The sequence below is a fragment of the Podarcis tiliguerta genome (genome assembly GCF_965153285.1).
Source record: "Podarcis tiliguerta genome assembly, chromosome: Z".
Classification (NCBI taxonomy): Eukaryota; Metazoa; Chordata; class Lepidosauria; order Squamata; family Lacertidae; genus Podarcis; species Podarcis tiliguerta.
The window spans coordinates 29318314-29340842 of NC_139553.1; the positions used below are offsets into that span (position 1 = coordinate 29318314).

General features: G+C 41.5%; 1 protein-coding gene across 11 annotated transcripts in view; it reads right to left on the reverse strand.

The window, feature by feature from the left end:
* Positions 1-544: 544 nt before the first annotated feature.
* The window catches only part of HDX (highly divergent homeobox), a 52923-nt gene continuing 30938 nt past the window's right edge, over positions 545-22529 (reverse strand). For 10 of the 11 annotated variants that reach the window (XM_083423605.1, XM_083423611.1, XM_083423607.1 and 7 more), the window contains 5 exons: positions 19589-19796; positions 16610-16689; positions 16253-16330; positions 10168-10290; positions 545-8600 (listed from right to left, as the gene is read on the reverse strand). In XM_083423605.1, coding sequence (XP_083279731.1) covers positions 8475-8600; positions 10168-10290; positions 16253-16330; positions 16610-16689; positions 19589-19796 — 615 coding nt within the window. In that variant the 3' untranslated portion in view covers positions 545-8474. The remainder of the gene's footprint in view (positions 8601-10167; positions 10291-16252; positions 16331-16609; positions 16690-19588; positions 19797-22529) is intronic. The other variant, XM_083423606.1, reaches the window with a different exon arrangement.

Genomic DNA, 22529 nt, shown 5'->3' on the forward strand with positions numbered 1-22529 from the left:
CACAAGTCTGTTTAATGCAACTTTCTCTTCTGGGCTGATATGTACCACTGGAAAATGAATAGGCAGAAGGGGGAAAGAAGTATTTTTGGGGAACTTTCAATCTTTGACTTGGGCCAGAATGCTAAAAAACAACAACAACAAAAAACCCACCCAACACTTTCCTCCTAGTAACTACATTGGGGGATATCTGATTTAAAGAAGTGATTAGTTTGTTTCCAACATCATCCCCAGCACAAACTCCTCCATCCCCCACAAAACAAAACAAAACCCATCTTGACCTCACTAAGACTGGGGTAAGCACCCTGGAATATATGGTCAAGAATGAACATTAACATAAGAGGTGAAAACCCTGCACCACTACTTCAACATATAAGTTCACTACTTGGTGGGTAGTACTTTATATAAATATCACCATCTTCACAATTTATCACTATTCCTCCTACTCCTATGGTGACAGAGTTCAAAAATGTGAGATTCAGATTTTACTTCGTGATGAGCTCATACAAGGCCAATGATTGAGAATATAGAAACTGAAAACTTCATGTAGGAAAACGAATCACTTAGCCTTTATTGAATTTCTTCAGTCTTTCATACTTGGTAGATATAGAAAAATATCCTTAAGTGTAATAGACAAAAGGTAGCAAAGACAGTTAGCCCTTTATGCTAACCAATTTGACTTAATAGATACAAGTTTGTAACAAACAAATTCAATTTATTAATTAAAGTTTTGTGAAACTATATCCAGAAAACTTAGGAAACAAAAAAACAGTGACCATTTCTGGAATTATTAAAAAGCGTGCATTTCAGTGTGGATGCATTAACTTTAAAAAGGAAAAACACAGTAAGAAAAAGGAAAAAAAGATGCAGTTATACAGAACGGATACATTAGAAAAACAATCTTTAACCAAAATAGGTGACTTAAAAACTATTCAATAACTGAAATATTCATATTTTATTTTAAAGTGTGGACCAAATCAAACTTGGTAAACTATCTGTTGATAAGTTAAAAATTCTATGGCACAAATTTTCACAAAAAAGTTAAGGCAGCAACCAACAGTTTATATAAAAATAGCTGAGTAGGTTTCTAATGAATGAAATAACCTTTGCTGTGTGATGGATTTTGTTAATACAAGATTATAAATATCCTTATATATATATACACACAAAAACAAGATCAATACAAATGGATGGAATCCATCTTTCAATATACCAAGATCTTATGTCCTGGGTTGCAGTGGAGGTACTCAAGTTAAATATCTGTCATAATTCTTCTTGCTACACATACCATTTACATGTCATAAAATTGCAATACAAATACTGAGTTTCATAAGAGAAATTCAGTTTTGAAATCACACTAAATTTACAAAACTTACCCAAACTGGCCCAATGGACGTTATGTTAAAGATATATTCACTTCAACTTCGTTGGCACATTTTAATTTTATATATATATATATATATATATATATATATATATATATATATATTTGCACAACACAAAATAAAGAAAAACCATCAGAAGCTTTCAAGATAAATTGAAGTCAAGTGTTATTACAGCAAACAAAAGAAAAAGAAATTGGAAGCTTTACAAGGGTAGCTTACGTACTGAGAATGCATTGACCATTTTGTGCTGGGACCACCTCCACAGCTGCTAGCAGCTTAACAATGAACAGAGTGAAGATTGTTCGCACTAAACAGTTATACAGTATGCTCATTTTTTCATAAAAAAAAATATCCCAAATTTGTTTTGCATATAACTAAGTTAATAACAGACAGCGGGGTAGGGAAAGGACGTGAGCGGTTTTGCATTTGAATATTCACCAACTCATATAAAAATGACATTATCTTTCTTTCAGCTGCAGTCTCCTGCTTTCCATGTACTGTACGCATAAGCAGGAGATAGTCCTCTGGCGGCAAGATTACAACAACACAAGGAGCTGAAAGGGCAAGGAGCTAATACTTGAATCTCTTTCCCTTGATCTCCTTACCCCAGGAAAAAAAGCATTTTCAACAGCTGGGAAGCACAGCGAATTGCTGACTCCTGCTCCTTTAGTTACTTCAAAGCTTTGCTGCCTGCCTTCCATGCTGGGGGCAGCGGTGAGGAGGGCAGAGCAGACTTTCATTTCTGCACAGATGTGTCTCTTCCAAGCAAATGTTCAGTCAGCAGATTCCACGCACTCTCTGCCAGTGCCACAGTGACACATTTGCCAACACATGTTATTGTGTTACAGGATGTTGGATATAGGTGTATCTGAATTGTGCTCCTTTAAAACCAACCTCAAACCTTGGCATTAGTTCAATGTTTCCTGCTATAGATAAAAGACAACCTTTGCAATGTCCGAGTCCCAATGAAATCAACTTAAAACCAAAGTCTTAAGGACCTCACCATGGCATGTCTCGTTGATTTCAACAAGCCCGAAGCACACCCACCTTTTTCTCAATTGTCTTGGTGACTCTGACATACTGGGATCATAGTTGATTGTAAGCACTTCATTTTCAAGCGCAGCCAGATAAAAGGCCAAAACCATAATACAGTCCAGCAAATGGAGGGTACATCATGCTCCCTCTCTTGCTTAGAAAATATCATTAATTCATTCAACTGGTCAGTTCTTTTTAAACACCTGATCTAACTCCTCCAAAAGTTCCAGGTGGGGAAGAGAACTAAATGCACTATTTTAGGAGGCTGCTCTATGAATACCTATGAATTTTATGCAGAGGAAAAGTAGATGAGAGTCATTTTAAAAATTGCAAACCCTTTTTTCTTTTTCAACAAGTCACCTTTATATCACATATGCTACCTTTGACAACAAATTTAGCTCCAACCTACACATTGACATGGGTGGGCAGAGGCTTTCTGTGTTCTTCATAAAGCGTCAGTGAGTTCTGGTAGAACCACACTGGATTTTAAACTATTCTGCGCCCTCTTGGCTTTTTTTTTAAAAAAGCTACAGGAATGTTGGGTGAGGCACAGCCAGTGCTGAGGGTGGGCTAGTTTGGGCCCAAGAGGTAGGCGGAGCCTATTGTACAGGCTAGAAAAAGGGAGCATTTAACAAGAGGAAATACTCTTCAACTGAAGAAAACTCCTCTACATGGCAAGGGAGGCGACTATGGAGGAAGAAGTTGCTTTTTACCTGTTTCCAAACCAATTGGCCTTTCCAACTAAGAGGCTCCTATGGGGAAAGTAGCAGGAAGAGCTGGATAATTACAGAAGGTAGAGTTCGGTCTCATCGATAGTGTAGAATTAACTCCAGCCACCTGCAACAAACACTGGAACAGCTACTCCAAGAGAAAGATGGAGGTTTGAGAAATACCTGCAGCTACCAGCTTATTTAGCATATCTGCTGCAGCTTTGAGGCACAATGCTATGGGGAGCTTGTACAATTCTGTTCACCTCAATGGAAACATTCCCAGCAGTGCTTTGCCTAAACAATACAGTAATATTTCACGGTGGTTAACACACACACACACACACCTGCCTATCAAATCAGCCATCAATTACCGTCATAGTGCTAACCATATTAGCAGAAGAAGAAATAGTTCAAATCTGTAACAGCAGTTATCTGGCCAGTTGGCCAACCTGTGGCCCTCCAAATGCTGCTGGATTCCACCTCCCATCACCCCTAATCCTTGAACATGCTGGCTGAGGATGGAGGGAGTTGGGAGTCTCAGGTCAGCCACCCCAGATATAGGCAATGTTCAAAAAAAAGGCTGGTGTGTGTAAGGAAGTGACCATTGGTTGTAAGCCACTTATTGCCACAGGGTGGGGAATGTCACATTATAGTCTGGCATGGCCTCTAAGCGATGTCATCTTGCAGAGGTAGCATGTAAAAAATGGCATGTGGTTTGCTTAAGTACTGGGTTGTTGTTGTTTTAATGCATTAAACTGTTCCACATTCCAGGCGCAGCTAGGAGGCATTAAACTAGCATGTGCTGATTTGTCCAAACTATTCTTGCTATAGTCATCCGAATAAATCAGGATTTAAATTTATACCCCATCCATCCATAGTTAACATTAATTCATGGGCAGGGGAGGATTTTCCCAATGGTTCTCCAATGAAAATCAAACATTAATACCTTCTCTGTGAAAGCATGTAATACAATGCCAAATATCAAAGACTATTCCAGTAGTTGTAATAGTGTACACAACTCAACCCTCATATAAATACCATCTGGATGAAATACGTTGGTTAGTGTGGTAAAGTCATTGGGTTCTTGCACATGGGGGACATAACCAAGGTAGAAAAGGTACCGTGCACAGAAGTTAGTTCCCCAACTTACTCCCAGGTTAAGTGGGTACAGAATAGCATGTCTTTGTGGATTAGTCTTCACATAATGCATGGATCTAAAAAGTGAGCCAAACTCAGATCGAAATAGGATGCAGGTGGCACAGCCAGAATGTTACCATTCTGGGTTTTTTAAAGAGAGAGATTGAGAGAGAGGCAAAGAGAGAGTGTGCCAGCCACTCCTGCAGCTGTACAGAAAAGAAAATTTCAGCAGCTGCAAGTGCCGTACACAAGCCGATTCCACCAAAATTCCATTTTATAGAATTGTTAAAAGGGAGTCCTGACTTCCCTTGTGTCTGATCACCTGGGTTCATGTTAAAGGTTCTAGTAAAAAGACAAGTCCCGGATCGAACCTGATGGATGTGGTGCAGGGAACTTACAGCCCTCCAAGAGTTAACTGGACTACAACTCCCATCCTGCCCCTGGACCATTGGCAGAGGCAAGGCCGGGCGGATGAGAGCTGGAGTCCAGCAGCATCTAGAGGGCCACAGGCTCTCCCCATAATGCCTGCTCTACTGAATATACAGGCTGACAAATTCGAACAGGCTTATGATCCGCTGCAAACTAACCTGAGTGTAGAAGGCTGGCACAGACAGTTAAATAAATAAAATAAATAGAAATAAATAAAAATGCATATCTGCATCACTTGAAGATTGCAAGACTCTATCAAACAGCTGTTGCGGCTCAGTCACATCCATATAAAATACATTTTTGGGCTAAGTCAGGTCATACATTTCAGCTGCTGAAATTCCTGCATTGCAGGGGGTTGGACCAGATGACCCTTGGGTACCTTCCAACTCTAAGATTCCATGACATCAAGAAGTGCACAAGAATATGCAAACAAGGCCCCCAAGATGTTAAAATTAAAGTCTTGCAGAGTTATATTCAAATCCCAACCAAGCCCTTAAACACACTGGCTGTGTTGTGCGTGTAAAACTGGAACAAATGTCTTACTGTCAAGGGTTCTTGAGGGAAGGAAGAGAGTTCCCTAGCGCAAGGGAAGTGCATCAATAAATGATTGATAAAACAATAAAAATTGATGCAGGACTTTCCAGGACAATCACAAGGGACGTGCCTAAGCAGTATTCAAGTTCTCACATTTTACTTCTAGCCAAGTAAAATGTGAGTCTTCTTGGCGAAACCTGGGCACCTAAGTGGGAGGTAGTCAAAAGTACAGAAGACAAAAATTTTCATTGAAAGGTTAGCAAATTATGGGTTCTTCAGAGATATGCCTTGCCTTTCTACTCACATCCATTCACTTGCATTCTACGATGACCAATAGAAAGCTAGGGCAGAAAAAAGCAATTAACTGCCAACACTCAACAGGTTGTAAACCAATGTTGTCCATACTCAGAGCAGACCCATTGAAATAAATGGCTTTTGAGGGCCATTAATGGCAATGGCTCCGTTCCAAGTATGACTTAGTCAGATACAACCCAATAGCTATAGCGAGCAGTGCATTTGTGCTAAACTGAAGTAAGTGGAAGAAAAAGGTTTCCAGCATCAAGGTACTGTGCAGGTCCATTAGGTCTTGTATAGATCCTTTCCACAATATCTAATGGCACACAATCAAAACCTGTGCTCTCTGAAAGGACTTTGACTTGCATGACACAAAATAACTGCAGGGTTCGGCAATATGTGCCTGCTGTACTGCTTCTCCCATTTCCTTTTCCCCATTATTGTCCAAACATCCTCCTTTCTCTGACTGCCTCCCTCTTCCACATTGCTACCCACTACACTTCTGCCTCTTCCCTATCACTCCCACTCTCTTCATTTCATTTTTAATTGAAAGTACTTTTCTGGTGGATTTTTCTCCTCACAGCATAAGTTATGCCTGTGACATGATTACAGGAGAATGCAAGGGGTGGGGGTGGGGAGATATACAACATGGCCTTGGGAAGAGATTTAAAAGCTTCCTGAGAATCTCAACTTTCATTTTTAAGCAGCAGGTTTCTAGCCCTTATTGCTGCAAACAAAGCTGTGCTAAAAACACTGTGTGGGTAATGCCTCCTGAAATCACAGAACCCGGAGGGATGGCTGAATGAGGTTTCCAATGGGCATGGGGAAGTGGGGGTAGGGGCTTCAATGTCCTGAATACTTCCCTGCCCCTCCTCAGAATGAAGCAAATCAGAGTGATGCAGAAAAATAGCAAAAGTAACAGAACTGTGTCAAATAAGAGAAATCAGGATATATCGTACAGGTCCAAGGAATACATCCTTTTTTGGCAAGGAATTTTGAATTCTTGGGTGCAGAACAGTATCCTATATATTTTTAGTGCGCAGTAAAAACATCTGTGATCATAGCCAAGTCGATTAGAACTATCATACAGAGAGGAAATTAGTCATTTGCCTCCCCACCTTGGGACACAGAGCAATTGCCCTTGGATAAAAAGTCAAGTTGTAACACCTCTTCTCTCTTTGCCACTAAAATTGTCCTCTTGATATGGGGGGGGGGGGGGAGTTGTTTTTCTATTTAAGCTGTTTCCCTTTGCCATTTCAAGCAAGGACCAAAGCAGTTGAAAGGGAGGGAGGGAGCAGAGCTACACGTTGAGGCTGTGATGGACAGAGTGAAGGAGGCTAGCAATGATGTGCAAGGTTACTTTGGGAGTAGGATAACAGCTCTTTCACACCAAGTTTTGTTACTGAATCATAGAAATAATAAAACGTGTCTTTTTAAAAGAGAAATGGCATCCCAAAGAGCAAACCATACATCTTTCTTGGCAATAGGGGAAAAAAAGTATCTAACACTTTCAACATCCAATTAAAGATCTAACATATGCAATTGTAGATAAAAAATCTTGAAGTGGTTAAACAGACTCAGTCCTAAGAGCTGAGGAAAATAGTGACGTGTGTGTGTTGGGTATCTCAAAACTCATTATTTTGAACACTTGATGCACATCAAGATTTCGACCCACGCAACAGATACGGGTGACTAAAATGCATTTGTCATCGAGCTCAGTTCTGCATGCGCTCGTATTTGCCTAACAAGTTGAAATAAATGACTTCCAAGTCAGGAACATATTAAAAGTGTTTTTAAGTTGCTGGTCTGTATGCCCCAGCCAATTCACAAGTCAGTGTTGTTGTTGTTGCTGTTGTTGATATGGGGGGGGGGGGGGAATCTAGGCTAACTCATATTTGAATTGAGCAGCTGTTCCAAATAGCAATGCCAGGGAGTACTTCCATTGGGAACATCATTTATCAACAGTTCTCTCAGTCCTCAAGTTCCCAAGCTCTGTCTGTTGATTCTCAGTCTCAGCCAAGGAGAAGGCTCCCCTGTGAACTACAAAAGCATCTTCTGGGCAGCCTTCAGCTGAGGCTTGGTCATATAAATAAGCTACAGAAGTCAAATGTAAATTTTGGATCTGTGTACATGCTGTTCCTTTGTGACTTCTCCAGTGTTATTGCCATACACTCTCACTATGTACAATGGAAGAGAGTCTTGGGGCTACTGGAAATTGTTGCTTTTCCCAGCATTTGGGCATTCCTTAAAAAAAAAAAAAAGCCAACTATTTTTGTTCAGGATTTCCATCCGCCACTATGCACAACATAATTTACTGAAATCAATTAAGATAGCTAGCTTTACTCTTCCAATAATTTTTCAGGCATTGGAGAAAGGTGGAGAAGAGAGAAGAAGCAATGATTTGCTGTTAGGTACAATTGCAAGCTTCTTTAGCTTGAACCCTTGTTCGGAATCACCATCGCCGTTTTAGTGAGGGCCCAACTTTTATTCACTGATCTCCTGAAGGCCTTAATCTCCAGTGACCTGCTAACCTACCTGAGGAGGGGCAAGGGAGCGAAGGCATTGAACAGAACTAGTGGGCTAGATTAGGGAAGTATGGTTGAATTGTTAGCATAATTCACAACTTTTTCTCCATTTTACTTATTGCACTGCTCAGAGGAGGGCTTTGTTACCGAAGCAGGTCAGTAATGAATAAAAAGGTACAATAACCAAGGAATAGATGCTAGAACCATAGTGTATTTTTCTCAAGTAGCTTTCACATTCACCAAAATAAAAAAAACAAAAACAAAATTCTGAATTTGTGGCTACCACCTACCTCCCCCAGTTAACGAGGCTATTTAGTCTCCCTACCTCCACCCCTACCCCCCACCTTCATATTCAAGGGTACTGGCCAACAAAATGCAATTTGTTCAAAACATACAGATTAGGCAAGTACATTGCATTGCATCAAAGTTCACAAACTGTCCGAGGTGTTTTTCTCCGATGAAGACGACAAGCTGAACGAGGTATCATCAGGTTCCGGAAATGAATGATTGAAATCCATCTCTTCTAAATCTGGAGGCAAGTCTGCCAGAAGTGCCTGAATTAGAATACAAAATATAAATAAATGAGAAGCTGCAACAGCTTCTGGTGGAGTAGCAGTCCTGGTTACTTTCCTGCACCGTAGTTCGTATTTGACCCAACTCCTTGGAGGGGAAACAAGGAAAGCAACACTCCTTGGCAGAGAGATAGGAGATCTCAGCAACTGCTTCATAGTGCTACCATTCTACAGAGCAACTGCTGGATGAAACCTTAAACAAGAGAAATGCACACTGCTAAGTTTTCTTGCAGGGCCTCTTTAGTTGTTTTCAGTGGCTAATGTAAGCTGCCCAAATACTGTGGTATAAATTTATTAAATAAGCCTCTTAACAATTAGGTACTTTAATTGTGTTAGAAATATAATTCAATTAGATCATGCAGGCTTTGCTATCTAAAAATGTTTTCAGAGGGTATAGCTGTACTAATCTCCTGCAGCCATTTTTCTATTTCTATTTTTCTAGAAAAAGAGGTGCCAAACAGCTCTCTTGTTCTCTTAGAATGGCAATGGGGCTCACCAGAGAGGTGCTGGAACTGAGTTCTGGTGCGTTCTGGCAAGGCCTGTTCGCAGCAAAGGCAACAAAGAGCCTTGGCTTAAACATGCTCATGGCATGCTTATTTGAAAATAATTTAGTTCTGTTGGTGGAGCTTATTTCTAAATAACTGTATAGTCATATCTTGGAAGATGAACGGAATCTGTTCCGGAAGTCCGTTCGACTTCCAAAACATTCGGAAACCAAAACATGGCTTCTGATTGGCTGCAGGAGCTTCTGATTGGCTGTGGAAGCCCTGTCGGATGTTTGGCTTCCTAAAATAATTGGCAAACCGTAACAGTCACTTCCAGGTTTGCGGCATCCGGAAGCCAAAACGTTCGAGAACTAAGCTTTTCGAAAACCAAGGTACCATAGTTCCTTTGAAATGTACCCTTATCAGAATGCTTAGGTTTAGCCTGCCTGACTGTAAAATATTTTTCATAACAAACAATTAAAAATTATTGCTCTCCCTCTCTTTTCTTCCCTGAGAGTATTCAGCTAGGGAGGAGAAGTGAGAGAGAGAGTTACATTTATAGCTTTTTATAACAATTTCTATTTCCTACCCCAACCAATAATGTTTGCCCATGTGGGAGAACCACTGCACCTATCTTTCTGATATTTGGCAGGCTTCATTTACTCAGCAGGGGTGATCATGCCTGAAACTTGTACCCAATTCTGGCAGGAAAGAAAAAAGAAAGTGAGTTCAACAATTCCTTGCATAAAAAGCCTGGCATGGATCTGCCTGAAATTTTGCAAGCGTAATTCACTCTGGATATGCTCTCTTGCCTGCAAATTTCATCCATCTATGTGAAAAGAAAAAACCCGGTATAGAGGTTTGTGGGTTCTAAATTAGTCAATGGGAACAAAAATGAGCTTCATATTTACGGATCAGATTCAGACTCAAACAAAAAATTAAATCAGAATGGCACAGAGTGGATCTGAAGTGCTTCCAAGTGCTAGAGATACAAGGCAAAATTTGTGGTCGCTGCACACCTCTATAAAATAAGATATTCTCAGCTGTTTACACTTTCGTCTTACCTGCTGCTGTTCTTTATCATCCATTTTGACAGCAAGTATCAAACGCCGAGTGAAAGCCTGTAGCTCAACATATTTCTTTTTTTCATGCTCCAGGTCTTCTTCAACGTACCTTAGTTCCTGGGTCTAAGCGGAGAGGGGGGGAAATTACATATATATGCACAACCCTAAAGATCATCTTCGGAGTACAATGAACCAAATTGTTCCCTTTGTTAATCATATGCAGAGCAGACTCACTGAAATTAAAGGACTAACCCAGGCTATTCAGTTCCAAGTCAGATTGATATGAATAAAACCCCTAGCTGTTTCTTTGGTTTTTTTAAAAAAGAGATTATGTTGCAAATACATGGTAATAACTGAATGAAGTTCTACTTGAAAATTTCAAAGTATGCTTGGAACAGTATCAACAATGGGCAAAACTTAGAGAGAGAATGCTTAACAGATATTCTCTACCTGAGGCTACCAAAGTGTCTAGTCTAATCAGGTCTGCTTGTGATCAGGTTCCAAAACCCTGTTCAGGTAAGTTGGGAACAGGTTACCACCCATGAGTGGAGAGGAGAAAGATCCCTCGGGATTGGTACCAAGTATCTTCTGCCTAGTGAACAGAGCTGTACTTCCAGCCTGTTTCTACCAAGGCTCTAAGTCAAAGTACAACCCCAGTTGTTTATTGCAGAGCCCCTAATTTGGAGCAAGGGCCAGCATCACTGGGCACCTACCAAGGCGCCACTGCCAATCGGTGGAGCTTTCTGGCTTTGCTGCTCCTTGTGATTGCTGCTTCTCCACCTTCCCTCTCTGAATGCATAAGCAAAGACAGAGAAGGAGCCCATCTCTGTCTCTATGGATAGATGGCACCAATCAGGCCCTGGAGGAGAGGCAAGAGCAGCAAGACTGGCAAGGAGTAGATACAGCCCACTCAAGGAGAAGACTAGTGATTGAGGGGCAGCAGCATTCAGAGCCTCAAGCCAGCAAGAACCAATAGACTGTGGGGGTAAAGTCACCACCAGTCAGACACTGCCCTGCACTCCATAACAGCAACTTTTACAACTAGAAGTGTGAATGGTCTCACACTAGCGAATGGTGATGGGAGCTCCAGCAAGTCCAGAGGAGTGAGGAGAAGCTAAGCTGATGGCCCTTTTTGCTCCCTGCAAATTTCCATTTCCCCTCTTCATTAGCCTGCAAACAGATTAGCCTGCAGTCCTTCCACCACCTCCGGTTCTCTTATCACAGGGGAGTGACACAAGGAGGACATTCCATAAGGCTCATTCAACAAACACTGTGAGTACACCACTAGAAATATTGCACAGGTATCCACTGTGATTCCTCTTAAGAGGGCTTGATCAGGGCTCTCCCCTCCCCCCCTTAAAAGATGTGAGCTTTCCTAAATAAAAGGTGTGAAGAAAGACAGCACACAGAAAAACATTTCAGCAAGCATGAATGATTTCCCTTTCCTCATTTGTGAGGATGACTTGCAAATTAGAACTCCACAGTGCACTTTCTGAGCAAATATATTTTGAGGGCAGAGCAGTCGTGTGACAGGGGGAAGTTCAGCACTGGGCTATGAAAGGATTGATTGTTACATTCCTCATTTAATACAACAACAGGGGGGAAATATAAAAAGGGAACATTTTAAAACAAAGAACAGATCAAATCTGGACAAGTAAAGTATGTCAAGAGCATACATTTGTCTTGTTTACACATACAACCAAGTAATTGCAGGACATCTGATTAATACCCTTAAGAACATTCTCACCAAAGGTTTTCCACAGTGGCTAGTAAGATGCCCATAATCAGGACCTGAAACACACACACACGCGCACGCACACACACACACCCCAAGCAAATGGCATTCAGTGGTATTATGCCAAAAAATGTCTCCTGCACTTTTTTGACAATTCTCTATCAACTAATGAGTGATGAAACTGCATTTGAATATTATTAAAGGGGACAGAAAATGTCAGTGAAAATTTTTTATGTGTCAGGTGGAGGGTTTTTGTTGTCTTTACTTTTATGGTGTCCAAGTGGTTGTCTGAGTTCCCTTCTTCCCATCTATGGGTCATCTCTTTGATGATCTGTATGCATTCTTCAACCTTCCTGCGTGACTGCATTTTATGAAAGTCCCATAATGTTCTCAGTTTGCTTTCCTGTAAGTACATGCAGCTGGGGAGGCTGCCTACTGTCTACCTGACAGCTGTTCACTGTTCTGTTTTTAAATGAAGTCTTTTTACTTTTTAAATAAATCAGTGTGGAGTTAGTTTTTAATGCCAAAAGGAAGAACGTCCCTTAAAAATGAAAGCAATGGATGCCTTCTTGGCGTCCCATGCTGCCATGTAAATATGCCATGAGGTTAACTTCTCCCACATGGCTTTTTCAGGCAACTGGAGAGGCTGCAGAAATATTTAATGAAAGGGAAAAAATACACGTATACTATCCATGACACCTTGCAGCAATAAAGTAAGTTCAATGCTGTAGATATTGAAATTATAAAGAAATCCTAAATTTCCCAAGAGGCAGAAAAACAGGAGCCCCTTTCACAGGGGATGAAAACTTTCATCAAGCTGGAGGACAGGTTTCTGTACAGCATTCTGATTCAGTGGCAGACATCCCATGAATATGGGGGTTCCATACAGACATCAGACAATATATTGACAGGGAGGGATCTTCCCACATCCCTCCAGCTTCTCATTCTTTGCTATGGTTGGAGTATTTAAATACCATACGATATTCAGTGAAGAAAGACTGTAATTTGGTAATTGGTTTGCTGTTGTTATTTTATTCCACAATTATTCATTGCTTTGTCTTTGACAAAAAATTCAATAAAACTTTTTTTAAGACATCAGAACAAATACCTGATGACAGACCTAGTCTCCATGAGCTCTCCTTTTAAAGCCACCTACATGAGTGGCTATCAATGTAGTGGTGGATTTCATGTATTAATTTTGCATTGTGTTAAGAATATTCTGAAGGTTACAAGCCTGATGCTTGTTATCCTTATGTTTGAAAGGCAATGACTTTTTCAAGTTCAAATAAAGGATGGTGTTAACTACCCTCATAGCCCAGTCCTACAGATGCCTGCAAAGGGCTGTTACCTCAGCCACCTTTTAACTAGTGGTGCCAAGCAAGTCAGCATCCTGAATTGGCATACTGTAGTTTGCTCTGAGTTGAGGACTTCAGAATCGCAGAACTGTAGCGTCAGAAAGGACCACAGGGGTATTCTATAGTCTAACCTCTTGCAATGCAGGAGTATTTCACCCAATGTGGGGCTCGAAACCCCAAACTCTGAGATTAAGAGCCTCATGCTCTATCAACTAAGCTATCCCTTATGAACTTAGCACTTTCATTTCTGATTAACTACTAGCACACAATGCAGCAATACTGAACTTGTGCAAAAAACAGTTGGTGGTGGTTCACAGTCCTAAATGAAATGGATAGAAATGTCTTAAGTCCTTCATTGTAGCCATTACTCTAGCCTTTTCAACAACAAATAAAAACACTCATCCTGTTCCAGGGCACATCTGAATCATGCGAAGCGTAACCACAGTATGACTTCTAACATCACAGATATGCAAGGCCGCAACACCAGATCCCATTCAGTAGTTGCCTTGCAGGGCAGACAACAGGAATGGGCAAAACAAATTCCGAAAAACGCTTAAGTTTTACTTGATATGCTGAGTTCATTCCGGTGGGGAAACCACTGGAAATTGCTCTGAACTGAAAGAGCTATTTCAGCTCATGGCCTTTAACTATTAGAGATTTGCCAATTACCCCTAAGCACTGTAAGGCACCTTTGAAGGCTTGAGGGATGCTGCAGTCCATAACTTTTATTACAATAAATGTTATTTTACTGTAATAAAATATTTATTTATACTTATTTTAAGAATCAAAACTGTCAAACAACTTTTTAAAAAAACATTATCTGCTGTAGGGGTTCCAATGAATTCTTTTTGAAGTCCTCAATGGAAATAAAGTTAATCATCAATTTCAAAGTGACTCCAGATTAGAAACTTTAAAATATTTTCATTGAATTTTAAAAAGCTAATAGGGCTCATTAGACCTGGTACGCTAACTGAAATTTCTCTCTGGGCTATGAGGAAGCCCAGAGGCGGGGGGGGGGGGGGGAGGATGAAGACAAATCAGAAAGCAAAAAAAAATGCCCTAATGAAATACTGAGCTCATCCTAAATAATGGGAGGGGGTCCAGTGTACAGTGTATTAGCACATTTTAAAAACAGAAACAGCAAATAATGAATCAGTGTTGCAGTTTTAACCCCTACAGAGCTTTATAGGGAATATGTTGGTTTTTATTTTTTTTTTATTTTACAAAACCAGAAAACCCTACTCCAGAGCTCTTGAAATGGTATAACCACCCAAAAAAAATGGGGGAAAGGCAAATTGTTTTCCTTACCGTAGTTTAAGAAGCTGCTGGAGATCAAACAGACTCCAGTTAGCATAGGTGTTTGCTAGTTTTCATTTAGCAGTAAAGCAAACAGCAATAGCTTCACAAGTTAAATATATTTTATTTTTTGTTTTTGTTTAAAAAAGAGAAGGGTGGGCTGGCGGCAGCGATAAACCACCACTGGACAACTGGCCCCTTAACTGAGGAAAACAGGCAGTACAAAGTGGCTTTCAAAACAGCTGTCTTTGGGGTCCACAGAAAGCTTGGGGGGTGTTAAAAAGCTTATCCAATTTCTTACTGGCTAAAAAAGCTTGTGGGGAACCTATGAAAGTAAACATGCATATTTATGCAAATGGACTCTGTGACCAAGAAGCCCACATGTCAAAACATAATTCAAAAAATCAACAAACAGGGTTTTGTAGGACATACTGTCACAACAAGACATTCAGTATTGTGACAAGTGACATTAAGAAAAGGTCATTTCCACATACACACACATTCATTCAGCACTGCTTTTATCCTGAAGGCAGAGTCCAGAAATTAATGCATGGACATCAATTATGCACACGTTGTGTGTGCTTTAAAGACATTACTCATTTCAGTGTAGGCAAAGTTCTAGTAAAAAATACATATTTTATTCTAACACCAACTGAAATTTGTTTGAGGGCGTCTGAATTGAAAGTAAGCCACCTCCAATTCTTATGTACACATGTAACCTTTCGCAATTTTGGCAAAAAACAGTTGTCACGGTTTCCAACTGCTTTTGCTCATATAGCATCAAAAGCAAATGTTCAGCTGTAATCTGCAAGCTGCTGAAATTGGAACAGCCGTCTGTCTTCAAAGCAATCCGCAGCTTCTTCCTAAACATTGGGTCTTGCGCCATCTGCCTGCGAGCATGCAATAATATCCTCACAAACTTCAATGCATCCTTCATGACATTGAACTGTTTTAGTTGGCAATATTCCCCTTCCTCATCACTCACTCACCCTCAAGTTCCTGCACACTGTACGTTTTAGGATAGAGACATTAAGCAGAAATGGGTTGCCTCAAAAGGTTAATCGGTCACACAGTTTGGTAATAACGGAACAGCAGAATTGTTGTATTGTGTGACTGAAATAAATTCCTTATCTCTCTCCCTTCCGTTACCAGCTCATCAGCGTTAAGGCAAAAATGAAAATAGATTAGTTTTCATTTTGCAGAATGCCCCATGTATAATGGGTTGTGTCCTACTCAGAGTAAATGTTAAGTTAGTCATGTCCATTAATTCCAATGGGTCTACTCTGACATTGGATACATTAAAAATAGGTTGTTCCATATAGTGCCTAAGTTTATGATAAATAAAGCTTAAAATAAGTTTATAATATAAGTTTATAATCAACTGTATTTTAGTTGGCTCATCAATTCCTATGTTAGTTTTTTCAGTTGCCCCAAAGAAAGCTGCCGTCAACTGAAGAATGTTGGGCTTTCAATATTTTGTAAAAAAAAAACCTGGTATCATTTAAGAGTTTGATTTTTTAAGTAAACATTTGATGTCTTGTGTCTTTCTTTGCTTCTTTTGAATTTCTTCCAAACTAATTCTGTCTTTTCAGGCTCTTATTTCGATTCCTTGAACAAAGCCCGCACTTTGGGTTTAAGCTGATTAATCACCTTTCTATTTGTATACAAATGTTAGCTGTTTTCTACAGGAGTTACTTACTTTGAATTCCAGAAGACAATTCAATTGTTCTATTTCACTTATCATACCATCTTCTTCATCGTCTATGATTTGTATTGTCTGAAAAGGCAAATGGTGCTTTTCATTTTGAAATCAAAAAGGTACTGACATACGATTAGAACATCAGATGCCCCTGCATCTTTTTGGTTGTTTTTAACCAATTTAGAGGTTTTCAGGATGTGTGACTCTGTGCACATCATAGTTTCTGCATTTGCATAAAAGAGCCTTGAATATAGAACCTACCAGAAAAACAATGGAAAAAACTGTGGCCCTTCATACATCAGCCCATCCGAGTAACTGGATTTAATCAAACTATTAAGTTTTAGGAAACATCCGTACCCCATTAGTGTCAGTTAGAGTAGCCTGGTCTTCTCTTCCGTTGCCAGTGTCTTCATTCTGAAGAACTTCACTTTGTTCTTCTACAGAAATGAAACAAGATATGTGTTTCTAGAATAAATTCCTGAATTCATAAGGTGTTATGTAATTCACACCTTACAGAGAGAGAAAAAATGCTGCCCATTTCACACACACCATACTTTTTTCCAGCACTGAATTCAACCTGGAAGCTTATAGTAATGATCCGTTTTCCAAATACAACCTCTGCTGCCTATTAATTTACACAATCAGAAGAAATAACCTTTAGTTAACATAGAGGATCTGGACTATTAAGTGGTCATATTCTGAAGCTAACATTGTTAGAAACTGTAATAATCTTACAATCTATAGTCCAGCTATAAGGATCACTATGCCATCACCATGGGATGGTAAACAAATATCTTTTTAAGGATTATCTGCATCAAAGCACATTACTCAATCCAAAACAGTAGCCAAGTCCCACCAAAATTCAAGTACACAAGACAGCTAAAACAGTGAATACTGAATGGCAGATCCATTGTATGTCCTAGAGTCCCATTGGTGTCTCTTTAAGTTAGGGGTGGGGAATCTTTTTCAACTCAAGGGCTGTATTCTGCCAGATATGGATGGGGTCAGAGGTAAAAGGGGCAGGGCAGTGGGCATATTTACAGTGGGCTACACTCCAGTCACACGAAGATTTCTATACATACACATATTTCAGGCATATTAGAGTTAACAGACACGTTATGGCAAGGTAAGAATACTTGAGCTTTGTGCAGGGATCGCAAGGTTGTGGCCTGGAGAGAGTTCCAAGGGCCTGACAGTAAGGCCTGGAGGTCCACATTTGGCCCATGGGCCAGCGGTTCTCCTCTGATTGAACAAGTTTTGAGCTGTGTGTGTGTGTGTGTGTCTTTTTATTTTGCTCCTAAGAAATTCTGTATTTACCCTGCAGCTGTGTGGGGTATTGATTACAATCCTCTTCTTCCTGCCTCGCCCTGGCAGTTCCATCTCATAAGTGTCAGAGTGCCAGACCCAATTAATATTAAGGCAGCTTTTCACTTGAATTGCAGAATGTTCTGACTATTTCTCTACTGTCCTGTTGAAGGAGTTGCTTCCTTCACCTCAAGTCAGAGAAGATCTCCAGACTTTGTTAACTTACTTGGCTTTCAGTCATTTTCAACCAATTCTATGTTGGTATCTTATTCTTTTTATAATTGAAATTCTGACAAACCCATCACAAGTTTGCTCCCAACAGTTCTCGGGTTTTTTGGCCATTTTCTCAGCAAGTTGTTCAAACAAAACGATAAGATCAAGCCTGGCATAGAAATCTGCAAATGTGTCTATTTTTCTGTTGTTGTTCAAAAGCCAAAGTCTTTGTTGGTTTGCTCTAGTCAGAAACACCAGGAGCAATTAGCTGAACTTGTAAAGCTAGTGAAATGTGCAACTGCAAGTTCACTCCTAACTAAGTTGTTGGTTCTTCCGTTTTGTAACACTGCATCAAAATCAATGCTGTTGTGGCTCTACCACCTTCTATGTAGTCAAGTTTGAATTACAGTTGCCATTTCACTTGGGCAAGGAACTGGCTTTTTGTTGAGGGGTCACTGTCATACCCCTTTCCTCCTGAAAGGCCAGCGAACCTGTTACACAGCTGGCCCTGCCTGTTGCTCAACTGATTAATGGGAGATGTTCAAAAATACTGATACTGATCACCACCCTGACTGGGACTGGTTTCCACACTAGGGATGGGGCTAGAAGAGGTAGACATTTTCTAGACATCTTCCCATGTGGCAGGCACTTTGATGCCTCTTCCTTGAGTCGAACTAATATCTTGAGGTGGGATGGGGGAAAGCCAGCTACAAAAACCACGCTGCAGTTACCAGTGCTTTTCTTCTAGAAAAAAAGGTTCCAGTACTGTGTACCCTTGAGTAACCCCAGAAAAAAAGCACTGGCAGTTACCATTCTTAATCACACCCTCAAAAATCTGGAACAAACTAATGAGGATGCACAAAAGCTACCAAGCAGCTAGCTTTATCCTACATCCTCATGGCAACAACAATGTATTCAATCCAGAGAGGTGCCTGAACAATCCTCTCTGACCCTGAGGGACAAACCGCATTCACTGTGACTCGAGGATCCAGCTCTCACTCCTTGACATGTGTTTTTTGTGAATGTGTACAATGGCACTTCCACATGCAATATGAGCCTCATTTCAACTGCGCGCATGTTTTCTTCTAGCAAATCCTGCCTTCTCCACTTCTAACTTTCAGCTGTGTTTTCAGTTGGCAAAGTGTTATAGCTCAGTGGTATGCCCAGTAGCAGTCAGAGGTGTAAGCAAAGGCGAGGAGCCATTTTGCACTTGGCTTCCGAATGGCAAGCATCACTGAGGCAGGAGCACGGCAAGGGGAGCTGAATGCAGCACATGCAAGCAGTGAAGTCAATCCAACACTTCTGCCATCATCCCCACCGAACAACAGGCTCTCTACGCCTCATCCATCCCCCACACAGCAAGCAGCAGCAGTGCTTGCTATCTGCAAGTCAGGTGCGCAACACCATCCTGCCTTCACTGCCCAACTGACTACTACAAGGTATGCCGTTTGCTTTGTGTGCAAAAGGTCCCAAGTTCAATCCCGGGCATCTCCAGGTGGGACTGGGAAAGACCCTATCTGAAACTCTGGAGAGCTGCTGCCAGTAAACATAGCCAATGAGGTAGGTGGGGGGCCAATGGTCTGACATTTTATAAGGCTGCTTCCTTATCTTTTGAGGATTTCCCAGGGCTAAAGGAAAACTTTGTAATCCTGAACATATTTAGATTTAGCCCCAAGTAAATGCATTTAGGATCCAAAAGCTAGTTACTTCCTGGGAGTAGCTTTGGGATAAAGGGAGGCAACATTCAGGCAACATTCAGACTATTAGGATAAGATTGAACAGAAATAACAATATAATACTAGTGACAAGTTTGAATACCTTGTGAGCTTCCTTCTGATAAACATATTGAAACTTCATCATTCCTGTCATTATCATCTCCAACATCTGTCGAAGCATCATCTTCTGGAATGGTTATTGATCTACTGCTGGAATCAGATTGATTGGGGAAAAGAGCAGGGCCACCTAGAGGAGGGAGGACTTCAATTCCCATTAGACGATATTTTCGTCTTCGATTCCCAATCCAAGTCTTGTAATGAGAAGCAGACATGGAGAACATCAGAAGTTGTAACTAATTCTGTATAATAGTATAACTTTGTGTTAATGGAAATGTTACTTCTGTATGCACGCTACTGTATTTCTTTGTAGCTTTTTTAAATAAAAAAATCAATAAAAAATATACTAAAAGAAGTTATAATTGATTCAGAAGTTGGAATGTAAAGGAGGAAAGCCCTGAGATCTCCAAGTCTAGGAGACCACAATTTCCCTGCATAAAGCAACTGGAAACATTCTGCCTACTGTTTTCCTGGCACTAAAGAACAGGCAGAGGTTCCCCAAAGATACAAGCAGCAGCAAGACTCCGAACTGGAGCATATGACCCTAGTGTGGTGTCAACTCTACTGGCTCCCCGTTTACTTCTGGGCCCAATCTGAAGTGCAGATATTGACCTTTAAAGCCCTAAGCAGCCTGGAAATAGGATATTTTAACAGGAGTGGGGAACTGATAGCCTTCCGGTTGGTGGGATACAATTTCCATCATCCCTGACCATTGGCTATGCTGCCTGGGACTGATGGCATTTCAAGCCAACATAATCTAGAGGGCCTCAAATTCCACATTCGTCTTAAGGACTGCCTCCTTCCAAAGGAGCCTACATGCTCTGATAGATCTTCAGCTGAGGTCCTGGATCCATGCCCCTGTTATCTGATATGCTTAAAAATGATAATGCAGAGATAGAAAAAGTTCAGAAAAGGGCAACCAAAATAATCAAGGAGATGGAGCAACTCCCCTATGAGGAAAGGCTGCAGAGTTGGGACCTTTTGGAGAAAAGGCAAGTAAGAGAGGCAAGTGATAGAAGTTTATAAAACAGAGAGGACAGAGAGAAGCTTTTTTCCATCACTTGTAACATTCAAACTTATGGACATCCAATGAAGCTAAATGTTGGAAGATTTGTGAAAGATAAAAGAAAGTACTTCTTCACAAGATACATATAAAGTATGGAACTCACTCCCACAGTGACGGCCACCAACCTATACGGCTTTAGAAAATAATTTGGCAAAATCATGGCAATCAATAGCTATGATGGCTATTATCTTTCTCCACAGTTGGAGGTAGTAATGCTTCTGAATATCAGTTGCTGGAAACCATGGTAGGAGAAAGTAATCTTGTGCTCGGGTCCTGCGTGAGGACTGGGTTGGTCCATAGGCATCAGCTGGCCACTGTGAGAAGATGATGCTGGACTATATTGCCCATTAGCTTGATGCAATAGGCTCTTCTTATGTTCTTATAAAGTAAGGCTGGCGAATATGTGGGATAAGGTCTTTCTGAAAACCACATCTAGGCTTTGGAACTCTCTTTCCCTGGGTGCTTGCTGGTCCTTCACCCCATCTCTTATAAAGACCCCTCTTGGGGGGCTTTTGGGGAGTATATAACATCATTTGAATACTATTGTGTCCTTGTTGGTTGCTTGCCAGCCACTTAGATGGTCACTGATATAAACCTCATCAAAATGTCTCCATGAGATGGCCAATCCTCTGCATGGTTACAGCCAATCAACATACACAGCTGCATCTCATGGTACAGAACCGGGGCACTGCAAGTGGGGGAGTTGTATGTCTAAAAGTTCTTCCTCTCACAATCTCCTTGCTCTTTTCTTGCATGACAGAACGGCTCTAATAAAAATATAGAGCACCAGCTCTCTTTTAAATATTTAACCTCAGTAGACTAACAACTTAAAAGCTATGCTTTATTTAGTGGTGTTTCCACTTTTAGAAATGGCGGACTATGATGAGGCATTACTGCACCCTCAACAGATCAGTGAAATACCGTATTTTTCGCCCTATTGGACGCACCGGCCCATAGGACGCACCTAGTTTTCAGGGGGGGAAATCAGGGAAAAAAATACTATTTCCCCCCCGCAGCTCTGGGAGCAGTGGACAGGCTTCACGCAGCCTGTGCGCTACTCCAAGACCTTCTCCCTGCTTTTGTGGGAGGTGGGGGAATTCCCCCACCTCCCGCAAAAGCCCATAGGAGCCGTGCGCGACTCCTAAGGGCTTTTCGACCAGGAGGGAAAAGGGACTGAAATGGCCAGTCAGTCCCTTCTCCCTCCTGGGGAAAAGCCCCCAAGAGCAGCGCGCTCTTCAAAGGGTTCGTGGCTCCTGCTGCCTTTTCTACGAGGTGGGGGAATTCCCCCACCTCCTAGAAAAGGCAGCAGAAGCCAGGGAGCCCCTTTAAAGAGTGTGCGGCTTTTGCCTCCTTTTGCGGGAGGTGGGGGAATTCCCCCATCTCCCGCAAAAGCCCACAGGAGGGAGAAGGGACGGACTCAGCCAGCCAGTCCCTTCTCCCTCCTCGGGGAAAAGCCCCCAAGAGCAGCGCGCTCTTCAAAGGGTTCGTGGCTCCTGCTGCCTTTTCTACGAGGTGGGGGAATTCCCCCACCTCCTAGAAAAGGCAGCAGAAGCCAGGGAGCCCCTTTAAAGAGTGTGCGGCTTTTGCCTCCTTTTGCGGGAGGTGGGGGAATTCCCCCATCTCCCGCAAAAGCCCACAGGAGGGAGAAGGGACGGACTCAGCCAGCCAGTCCCTTCTCCCTCCTCGGGGAAAAGCCCCCAAGAGCGGCACGCTCTTCAAAGGGTTCACAGCTCCTGCGGGCTTTGCTACGAGGTGGGGGAATTCCCCCACCTCCTAGAAAAGGCAGCAGAAGCCGCAGAGCCCCTGTAAAGAGCGTGCGGCTTTTGCCTGCTTTTGCGGGAGGTGGGGGAATTCCCCCATC